General features: G+C 35.7%; 1 protein-coding gene across 1 annotated transcript in view; it reads right to left on the minus strand.

Annotated features, from left to right (window-relative positions):
* Positions 1-12513, minus strand: part of LOC135205498 (uncharacterized) — a 95785-nt gene that overhangs the window by 21121 nt on the left and 62151 nt on the right. Inside the window, exon 9 of the mRNA XM_064236222.1 lies at positions 3976-4112. Within this exon, the coding sequence (XP_064092292.1) occupies positions 3976-4112 (137 nt within the window). The remainder of the gene's footprint in view (positions 1-3975; positions 4113-12513) is intronic.

The following is a 12513-nucleotide window of genomic DNA, read 5'->3' on the forward strand; positions in this document are numbered from 1 at the left end:
AATCAAACAATATCAAAAAACAATCCAAAAGCGCGTATGCCAAGCCAACAAGATCAGGTACTTCACCGAAGTCAGTCCACCATAAATCCAAGGCAACGAGAATCAAATAAAGCTGTCAGGAGGTAACAACCACAGGTGATAGTTCGTCACCGGCGACAGAAAAAAAATCTGGCTGGAAAGGGAGATTGGTTCTTACAGCCGCCACCCAGCGGCGGGTAAGGTAGATCACCTGACCTACCTGTCGCGTGTGCCGCGAGTTTTGAATTCTGTCGTGACGTCAGAGACGTAAAGCTAAGTATATATCTGACAGGAAAGTTCATGTACAAAAATATGAATTACTGGATCATATTATAAACTAGTATGTACAAAGTTTAAAATAATAATAATTCTATTAATAAATTTGTTTCTTTTAGCATCTAAATTGTTTTCCAAAATAATTCTTTCGGTAATAAACGTCCATCAGCTGATTCTAAACATAAACAAAGACGAAAATAGATTTTCATTGCTGTATTTTGCTGTTTATACATTATATTATAGTTGGGTGCTGTAATCTTTACAGTAAATCATGTTTTTTTTATCATAAATATGTTCATTCACAAAATAGATATACGATGTACTTTTAGTTAGGTGCAGCAGCCAAATCATGAAAACAGAACGGAATTGTTAGGTAATATACTTTTGTTTGCTGATCTGATGAAGGGGAAATTGAAGATAAGAAAGAATAACTTTGAAACTGTCTTGAATTTAGTTTAAGGTGATAGTTGAAGACATATTTGGTGCTTGAACTGAAGTAGGCAGTTATAAATACTGAAATAGTGGTCTTGGGTGGGTTAATTATTAAAGTAGGCAGTTTAAAGCAATTTTTAGGGGGGTACCAGGATAACACGGGTATTTACTTATCACGGGGGGTTCTGGGCCCTATCCCCCGCGATTATCGAGGCCCTACTGTATACACTAAAAATAACAGTGGACCATGAACACCACTGTGGAACTCCTGACACATTAAGTCTTGGTTCACTTAAGATCTATGTAATCCTAAAAATATATCCACCCACTCCAAGATTGTCAAGTCTATAAATAAGTGCCTTGTGATTTACTAAATCAAAAGCAGCACTAAAATCTATAGAATCTAGTAATCTTGGAAGACAACACACTAGTCTAAACTTTTTTTTTTTTTTAACAAAGGGAAGAAACCATCTGGATTTACTCCATCCCAACTATCAAGATTATCCAGAATTTTCTAAACATCCTTAGAGCAAAATGTAAATTTTGTAAGAATAAGTTCAGGATGACAAGTATCAAGGAGAGGGACATCCTCAGGCGACTGCTTAGCTCCAAAAGCTCAATGAAGCAGTTTAGCCTTTTCACTAGGGTCACTAACTAATCTACCATCATCTGTTAGTAATGGTGGAATGGAAGACAAGCCTGCCCCAAAGGTAGATGATGTCAATTTCGTCCACCACAGGTAAGGCCGAGTATGGTAAGTTCTATTCACAAAGCACAGCAAAACTCGACAAAAACGGTGTAATTTTCATTTAAACGATTTTGTCTCCATGCACTGAATTTGGCTTGCTTGTCATGGTAGGTAACCTAACTTGTCATTGGTAGGCTCATCTACATGTATCATCAAACCATGGCTAGTCCTTTGTCCTACATTTGATGACCTTTCTAGGGACATACCTTATTAAAATAGCCATCAGCATCTAATTTAACTTCTTGGGATCAGGATCTAATATAGCATCTGGAACATTAAATGCCTGACAAGCTCCAATATGTAATGTGATCCCAATTGGCTCTGGATTTCAGCCAGACCACTTTTCCAATGGTGGAATTAGGAATACAGTGGACCCCCTAAGATCGCAGTTTAGCAATCGCAGATTCTGTGGAACGTATCTCCAAATATGTCACGGAAATTCACTAATTTGCAGAATTTTTCATAGAGTAATATTCACTAATTACTGTCCTTTCATTTAATTTTTGTGACTAAATACATTTCTTATGATAAAAAATGATTTACTGGAGTTGGAGGTAAGCATTGGTATGGTATGAAAAAGTTTTCATGTAGAGCGCTGTATTTCATAACCAGTGGAAATGAAAGCATTTTAATCGGTTAATAAAGGTTTTCATCAACCAAAATCAATTAATTCTATAAAAAATTTCAAATAACTTTGTAACAGGAGTAGCCTAGGTGTTGGGCCTACAAGATGGTTGTTGATCCTCATGTCAAAAAAATTTCATCTGAAGTAAAATATTTCATAAATTACATAAATAATAGCACTTTTAAAAAGGTCACAAAGCTTTTCATCAGACAAAGTAATAGCTGTCCATGAAACATTTAAATTAATTTGTGCATAACATTTGTATTTTTTGAGATTATCAAGATAATGGTATACTTAACTGAACCAAAATTGGTAAACACAGATTTCTTTTTGCAAGGGGGTCTTTGGAACAAAAAAAGCTTTTTCATTTTTCTGTTTTCCAGCCAACCACAATGGAATGATTGACAGGAAGATAAACATTCTCTCCTCATGGCAAGGTCTCTGAACTAGCCTCTGCTAGACAAACAAAATGTTTCATGATGTAAATATGACAAATTTTTAATCATTTTGTATTTTTCATAGCGAACATACCCGAGGTCTTAACAATAGGATAATCTTCTGTGGTTGAGTTCTTAGCCTAGCCTAACTAGTCCAACGCTACCTTAACCTAGCCTAAGTGGTTGAGTTCTTAGCATATCCTAAGTAGTTTGAGGCTACCTTACCCTAGCCTAAGTGGTCGCGTTCTTAGCCTAGCAAATGGTTGAATTCTTAGCCAAGCCTAACTAGTGTTTATTGTATGGTTAAAGAGCTTTTCATTATTCAGATAACATTCTGAATAACAGTAACAAATAAATAAGAAATTATATAAAAATTCAAAAACTTTCTAGTTTCCCTTTTTTTATGCTTACTTAACTTGCACATAAAAAAAATCAAGGTCATAATACAACCAATAAAATCAAGAACATTACATTTTCCCAATATGACAAATTTTTTATGAATTTGTATTTTTCAGAACTAACAAACCTGGGGTCTTAACAATAGGATAAACCTTCTCGTGCCAGCTGGAAATGGGTTAAATTGAGGAATTGGAATACAGTGTTCCCCCCGTATTCGCGGGGGATGCGTACCAGACCCCCCGTGAATAGTTAGAATCCGCGAATGTTTGGAACCCCTATAAAAGCGCTAAAAAAACAGCCTATTTTGTTAGTTAAAACTTAAGCAAAACCACTAAAATTAAAAATTTTCATATTTTTTGGGTTTTTTTAATAGTTTTATCACAAAAAGTGCATTTTATGATGAAATTGATCACAAAAACCAGAAATTTGTGGATATTTCTCATAGAAAAATACCGCGAATGCGCGAATTTTCCGCGAATAATGCGGGGAAACGTTCCCGAGAGAAATCCGCGAATGTGCGAGTCCGTGAATCCGGAGAACGCGAATACGGGGGGTCCACTGTACATATTAAACAGACAAAATAATTATATAAATAATAATAATGATCACTACTTGTCTGACTGGAACCTGAAGAGCACTTAACACATGAATCATATACAATACAAACAAGGCAACTGACTACGTACTTTGACAGGCGATTCCCTCTTTGTAAGTTGAAAAAAAATATTTTGCAATCAACTGATAGGTTTCTATCGAGCACTGAGGCATTAAGTGAAGTAAGGAGGTAGTTTGCAGTACAGAAGCATTAAGGAAATAAAAGGCTCATTCTTAGTACAGATGCATACAGAACCACAGTCATATTTAATAATTAATTTTGATTATTACTATTATTATTCTGAAAATATAGCCCATTCATATGGAACAAGACCACAAGGGCCATTGTCTTGAAATTCAAGCTTCCAAAGAATATGGTGTTCATTAAAACTACCTTTTTCAATTGAAAACAAAACAATAAACTAGAAAGAATACAAGCAACTTACTTCAATGTTTAGTGGCTCAGGTAGTTGCTTAGGACGTGACCCAGGCCACATAGGCACACTTACTGGGACTGACTGAGCAATGTCTCGAACTCTATCTTGACCACCAGGGATATGTATCCCTTCATCATGATTTGAATCTGAAAATCACATCAAAGTATTGTCATAATACAAATGATGCATTCAAAACAATTAAAAAATTTCTTATGCACAGCATTCTCCTAGATGACAAGAAACAACCTGATCAAATACTAATTACTCTATACCTGTGTAATAGTAAAAACTAAAATGTGGGCTCGGTGAACTGCAACGTGAAATATTAACCAAGATACAGCACAAAGTTTGTTGACAGAACTATTTAATATAATAACAGTTCAGCCAATTTAATAAGTCTGATTAGATTGTCAAGGGATTGGAATAAAAAATTTACATCAAAGATGCCAAAAGGACCTAACACACTACTGTATTGTATTTCCTTATAAGTTTAATGGCCATGCATTTATATTTAAATAAAAAATTCACACAAAATTTATAAAACAGTCATTAAATATTAATAATTTATTCATAAAAAGATGGAAAATTATAAGTTTCACTAAACTAAAAATAACAGCACTGAACTCTGCCACTGTAGCAGAAGGGAAGATTAAAAATTAACATATGTTAATCCAACACTAGCAGCTTCGAAAGTAGCAAAAGAGAATGCTCTGTTTAAAATTTGGCGTGTGGATACTGTGAGCAAGATTTTCAGTGAATGGTTCATAAGTTAACACAGTTTACATAGAATAAGGAAGTTCAATGTCAGTGGATCCACTACATAAACTGTTGATACCCATCACCCACAAATACTATATATAGTATACATATACAGTGTTCCCCCCGTATTCGTATTCACGGGGGATGTGTACCAGACACCCCCCTGAATAGTTAAAACCCGCGAATAGTTAGAACCACCACTAAAAATGCTTATAACTGCCTATCTTGAAAGTTCAGATACCAAATGTATACTTTTAATAACATCCTACTTCAAATATACCTAAAATTACTAACCTAATACTGTATTAATCTTTGAAGTTATATTATTAATATCATTTCAAAGTCATCATAAACATTTTACCATTAAAAATATATACCTACAGCCAATAACAGAGAGAGAGATAGAGAAGAGAGAGAGAGATGAGAGGAGAGAGAGAGAGAGAGAGAGAGAGAGAGAGAGAGAGAGAGAGAGAGAGAGCAGTGAATGGCAACATCATATATCTGACCATCAAGAGTGAAATTGTGAATTATTTCTGAGACAGAGAGAATAATAATAATGAGAGAGAGAGAGAGAGAGAGAGAGAATAACTCCTAAACTCCGACTCCTTCCCCTCCGCCAATACTTATATCAAACTGTCATTACTCCCCCGCCAACCTTCTTCCACGTGGATAAAAAGACTGGGAATCACTATTAGAGAGAGAGAGAGAGAGAGAGAGAGAGAGAGAGAGAGAGAGAGAGAGAGAGAGAGAGAGAGAATGTTATTGTTACTGTTTAATCTCATTAAACTTAATATTATTTGTAAACTAGTATTGTATATCATTATTTTACCATAAAATGTAGTAATGTCCTTAAAGATAAATACATACATTTCCAGCCCAAACAGAGGGCGACAGTTACCAATAGGTCATACTATCTCGTGTGGTAAAAGAGAGAGAGAGAGAGAGAGAGAGAGAGAGAGAGAGAGAGAGAGAGAGAGAGAGAGAGAGAGAGAGAGAGAGGCAATACACATTCTTCCTACTGACACTTGATAAATTGACAGTTGTTGGACCCCAGCCAACTCAGCTTGCTAAGTGGAGTTCAAAGAGAAAGATGCGGGGTAAAATGCATTTTCTTTCATTCTTACATAATTTTTCTATTTATAAACTAAAATCTTGCTAATTCACTTTAGTATTTTCTTTAATAAATTTGTATTATTGCTGTTTACATTAATATTGATATTTGAAAATCAGTAAATCATTTATCATCCAAAAAACATAAATCTCTGTAAAAGAGAGAGAGAGAGAGAGAGAGAGAGAGAGAGAGAGAGAGAGAGAGAGAGAGAGAGAGAGAGAGAGAGAGATTTTCGTAGTATTTGTAAAATACTTTCACATATGATTTTTGTAATTACAGTTGTTATTATTATTATTATTATTATCATTATTATTATTACTATTATCATATCAAAATATTAATAAACATATGCATAGTGTATCATAAAAATCTCTCATCTACTTACATATATTTAAAAATTTTTAAACTAAAATCTTACTAATTCAATGTAGTATTTTCTTTATTGAAGTGATTGCTCTTTACATTAATATTAATATTAGAAAATTAGTAAATCATTTATCACACAAAAAGCATACATCCCTGTAAGGGAGAGAGGGAGAATTATTAGTTATTATGTGATATCATTTAATCTAATTAAACTTACTAATACAGTATTGATCAATATTAATTCGTATTTTAAAATTAGTAAATCATTTCTGTATCTTAAAAATGTATTTAGGCATGAAAATAACATCAAAATACACTAATTAGTGATTATTTATCGTCGGAAAATCCCGCGAATAGGCGAATTCACTGCAAATAATGGGTAGATATGGTCCAGATAAAAATCCGCGAATCAGTGAGTCTGCGAATCTGGAGAACGCGAATACGGGGGCCCACTGTATACATATTCTGTATAGGAAGCTCAAGTTTTTTACCTCCAGAGTAAAGTCACAGTGCTTTAAGTGCTAACCAAAGGTCTTAACATTAGGATAGACTCACACTTGGAGGGAGGTATGAGAATCCTGAACAGACTGGAGGTTCGGCACACCTATCATTCTACTTAGAAATGAGAATTCTAAAGAAGAGGATCTAAGCCTTTGAGATGTTGAGATGTGGATATCTAACAACCAGTCCACTGGATTTAAATAAAATGCAACATGGTCCAGATTCATTGCATAAATGGAAGTCCAAGCAAACTTTAACTGTTCAAGCAACAAATCATGTAAGCCTCATGAAATGGGTTTGTCACAACTCCTCACTCCCCTTGCTGGAGAAAGGAGTTGAAGCTACTGAGAAGCAGATTTGTATGTTGTATGGAACATATCAGAGAGCTTTACCAGTATGACTGGAACGCTCACCTGCATCAAGCCAGTTGCAGCGTAGATGTCTTTCTTCCAAAATGTCCATAGGTATTTGAAGAAAGGAAAAAAGGAAAGAAAAGAGACCATCATTCATTTATTCCTCCACTTATTTCATCTTAGGCAAGATACTAACTGTCTTGCCAGGGGCACTGGATGAGCTACGCTTGTTGAACAATCACCACTGGAGCCAAGGAAAAAGTGTCCAAGGACCTGTAGGCAATACCCTTCAGGTAGAAGAAAGTGAAAGTCAGGGAAGAACTTATTCCTCTGATGTTATGTGCTTCTGCACGTACAGTGTCGGTGCTATAATTGACAATGAGGAGTAGGCTTGCCTAGTCACCTCATGCAGCTAAACGAAAAGGTAGGACACCTCTTCTTGGCCTGGTTTGTGCTACCAAGAAGTCTACCTCACCAATGCTCTAGCTGACAAGATCTTTTTAGATCACAATGCAGTGCTCTGACAGGGCAAAGCATTAACTCTTGAGGGTCGCTAGTAACGAGCTACATAACGGAAGGGCCGGAAAACTAAGCAAATCTGTCATTGGAAACCGAGGGGATTTTGGGTCTTAGCCACGAATTCCAGGACAAATTCAAAAGCTGCTGACCCCTAAGCCCTTGTGTGTTTATGTCATAATCCTGACCATGGAGCTCTCCAACTCTTTCTGAGGAAGCCTAGGACAAAAGGAAAACAATTTTCAAAGTCAATTAATGATTGATGCCAGGGCTCTAAATGGAGCTCTAGTGAAGTCTATTCAGCACCAGAGTAAGGTCCCACAAAGGAAGTTTGAGTTTCCTATGTGAACAAGACTGCTCAAAGCTCTTGAACCACATACAGAATCCCAAGGATGAAGTGACGTCCACGTCTTTCAGATAAAGAACTACAGGCAGTTCCCGGGTTACGACGGGGTTCTGTTCTTGAGACGCGTTGTAAGCCAAAAATCATCGTAAGCCTGAACACCGTCAAAAACCCAAAGAAAACCTTACTTTTAATGCTTTGGGTGCATTTAAAACTATGTAACTACATTCTTATTGCATTTTTCATAAAAAAACTTCAAATATTGATTATTTTTCATTTATGGAGTCATATTTCTTCAGCCAGATCAGCGTTGTAAGCATCGTAACCCTGGAACATGCCTCGTAAAGCTGGAAATAATTTCTGATAAATATAATTGAAAAGCAATGTAACCTCGGAACGTTGTAAGCCAAACCCATCGTAAGCCGGGGACTGCCTGTAATCATAAAGCAGCCCTGTAGCCACTGACATCAGAAACAGAAAGAATTTCTTTGTTCTGAGAAAGATCAAGAAGATCATTATCTACTGAATAAAAATTCTGAGTTGAGAGAAATCCTGTCAACAACACCAATCACAGCAGACGGCTTATTTGCCCTTATATGCGGCTAACGAAGATCTGAGGTAACGGGACATCAGTCGCTAGAAGGATCTCTCCCCCGAAAGAGATACTGGAGACTTCAAAAATGAAGAGATAAAGATCCTACTGACTGGTGGTACCTCTCCACATGAGGATGGCAGAGACAGTTGTGCTAAGGTGGAATCTCTCGGTACTGCAAGAGAAGAGATAAAAGACCCAGGAACCACTCTGCTTGGGGCCACAAAGGAGCTACTAGGGTCATCCTGAGAGTCTTGGAACTCAATACTCTGTATAGACATGACAGGGTCAGGCAGAACAGAGGATAAAAGGCAACAATAAACTTCCAGGATGTCCAAAGTATGCCAAAGGGAGTCCTCCGGCCGCCCAGCGAACGGATCTGGGACCACTGAACAGTAGACCTTCAGCTTTCTGTTGAACCTTGTAGCGAAGATGTCTATTGGTTTGAACAATGGCAGGAAGCCAATCAGTAAGAAGGCACAAAAGACAGCAGGCAAAAAGTAAGCACAGATGAGGTACTGGAAAAAGCGACAAATTTTCTTAGACAATTTGTATTTTTCATAGCTACAAACCTTCAGTCTTAACAATAGGATAAGGATAATTTCTAGCGCCTAGCTGGATCCGGTTAAATCGTAGATGAAAGCAAGGAATCTTGTGAGATCAGGCAACACGTGTGTATATCGGGTGAAGAGTGGTCAAGGACCACGCACCTACGCCACCGCGTCAGTCTTGGCAAAAGCGCACACAACAGATGAGTGTATGTGGCATCTAACCTTGTTAATACAATACTATCAGAAAAAATCCGTGAAAGCTGACGACAGAATAAGACAAACACAGTACTGTCGAGACTTATAAACTACAGGTCAACAAGAGTTAACAACACTGAGTTAACAATGCAAGCCAAGTTCTTTGCAAAGTGGAAGTATGATAGCTACACAATGGCTTGAGCACACAAGGAAGACGGTGTTCATACTTTATCCTCTAGTATGTTTACAGAGACTATACATCATATTTCATCATATTTATTTGTATAAAGAACTTAATTAAATTTGCATCAAATAAACATTTATAATAAGCATGTTATCAACTTTATGAAAAAGAAAGAAATCAAAATACAAATAAAAAATATAGTCAGTATTTCTCAGAACATCTACGCAGTGATTACATGACCATAATTTACAATCCTATAGAGCAATGCACTTGATATCATAATCCCACATGCTTACCATCAGTGTCCTCTTCATCTGAATGATAGGCTCCTTGTGAAGGCATCACACTGGCTTCAACCATTCCATCCATATCAAAAAGTCCTGAAATACGAGCGCCATTAGTTGTAACAATATTCAAAAGTAATGTTAAGTAAAATTAAAATTTTACCTGCTGGACCAAAGTTCAATTTTTACACTGCAAGTGTCATAGAAAAATGACAAAATGCCAATTTCATATAAACTTTTTGTGTTAAACAAACAGCTTCCCTGAAATTCTACCACTCAAATCTTTCCCATAATTTGTCTTCCACAAATTTCCAGCCTCCCTTCTCATAGTCTTCATGCGAAAATGTCTGGTTCTTCCAACTCTTTTGGCACCCACAGGAACCCAGCTGATATTACCATATACCATTCTCCCAGGAATTATGTGAAACTTTTGTAATTTTGCTCACAGCTTTGTTTTCAAATTGGCAAAATTTTTCAGATGTAGTTTCACATTCATACTATACTAATTCATGTCCCTGTAATAATACAAATAATACTAGTACCTTTCATAAATTTCACTCAATTTCCTAATCTTATTCAGCCTGTCAACTGTTCCAAAATATTCGAAAGATTCAACCACCTGATTCTTTCCCCATCTAATGCTATTTCATCCCTCTGTGAATATTCTATCCTTATTACATACTTCTTTTTTCTAATTATTATTATGGGATCCCCCTCGCTCATATAGGATGCAATCTATTAACCCTTTAACGCCGATTGGACGTATTAAACGTCGATATAAATTGTCTGTTGGGTTCCGATTGGACGTATTGTACGTCGATATAAAAAAAGTTTTATTAAAAATTCGCGGAAAAATAGTTATAGGCCTACTAGGCGAAAGCTTTTGAATCACGCGTCTTGGGGGATGCTGGGAGCTCACGGACCAAGGCCTTGTTTTGTTTACAATCGTTATATATGAAAATGTGCGCAATTTCATGTAGAATACAACTAAAAACCACTCATGTTTGCAGCTTTTATCAATTTTGAAATATTTTCATTTAATAACGATAAGTGCCAAAATTTCAACCATCAGTCAACTTTGACTACCGAAACGGTCGAAAAACGCAATTGTAAGCTAAAACTCTTATATTCTAGTAATATTCAATCATTAACCTTCATTTTGCAACAAATTGGAAGTCTCTAGCACAATATTTCGATTTATGGTGAATTTGTGAAAAAACTTTTTCCTTACGTCCGAGCAGTAAACTCTTCCGAAAAAATCAAAAATTTTGTCGTCCGATTGTTGTAATGTTTGCACCATTTTAAATTAGCCGTTACATAAAGTCTTACATATGGAAATGTGCGCAATTTCATGTAGAATACAACTAAAAACAACCCATGGTTGTAGCTTTTATCAGTTTTGAAATATTTTCATATATATAACAATAAGTGCCAAAATTTCAACCTTCCGTCAACTTTGACTCGACCGAAATGGTCGAAAAACGCAATTGTAAGCTAAAACTATTACATTCTAGTAATATTCAATAATTTACCTTTATATTGCAACAAATTGAAAGTCTCAAGCACAATATTTCAATTTATGGTGAATTTATAAAATAAACTTTTTCCTTACGTCCGCGCGGTAACTCTTCCGAAAAATTAATATACATTTTTTCGTCCGATTGTCGTAATGTTTGCACCATTTTAAATTAGCCATTACATAAAGTTTTATATATGAAAATGTGCACAATTTCATGTAGAATACAACAAGAAAACAACCTATGGTTGTAGCTTTTATCAGTTTTGAAATATTTTCATATAAATAACGATATAGAAAAAATTCGTCCTTCGGTCAACTTTAACTCGACCGAATGGTCGAAAACTGCAATTGTAAGCTACAGCACTTACAGTCTAGTAATATTCAATCAATTTCCTTCATTTTGCAACAAACAAGAAGTCTCTAGCACTATTTCAATTTATGGTGAATTTTTGAAAACTGCTTTTTTTTATGTCCACGAGTTACGAATTCATGCATCTTTTTGTGATAATATTTTCGTCTGTGCCGCCTTCCATTGTTTTACAATGTGTTATATACCAAATGATCGAATTTAGAGTACAATACAACGAAAAAATTAACTCGTTAGCTTTAACGTTTCTGCTACAGCGCGATCTGTATACAATTATATATGAAATTTTTTTCGCGCTGTCATATATCCCAATATTTATATATAATAATGATATTTTTTTTTCATTTCTGATGGTTGCATTCTAAACTTCAGGCAATGACGAAAAAAAAGGAGCCAAAAATGAACTCTCAATCTTAAAAACTAAGCGTGCTGTGATTTTAAAAAATAAAAGATTTTTCCGCTTCGGCACTCCACTCCGACGTCGCCGGCAATAGGGGGACGATTTTAAAAATACCACTTCTGCGTTTAAGGGTTAAGCAAGATTTACGTATAAATCTAGTGGAGTCTTGCTGATTAAAACAGTATCATCTGAATAGTCAAACTAAATTTGTCAAATACATCAATTGTTCACCAATACATCTAATGTTACACAATTTAAACATCTAATGACTGCCATAAAACTAATACTGGTCTAACTGGCTTAATATGTTTTATCATTCCCTATATCCTGCCATTCTCTCTGATTTTAACAGACTTTGAAGACACCATATACATCCTTCACTGAAATGTTTATATTTGATCCAAAATCAATAAAAATTCCAAACTTAGTGAAGGTGCATTTATATAAACCTTATCAGCAGAAACGATGGGAGGACAATTTGCTTCGTAAACAGAGGCTATATTAAA

Source organism: Macrobrachium nipponense, chromosome 24 (genome assembly GCF_015104395.2).
Source record: "Macrobrachium nipponense isolate FS-2020 chromosome 24, ASM1510439v2, whole genome shotgun sequence".
Classification (NCBI taxonomy): Eukaryota; Metazoa; Arthropoda; class Malacostraca; order Decapoda; family Palaemonidae; genus Macrobrachium; species Macrobrachium nipponense.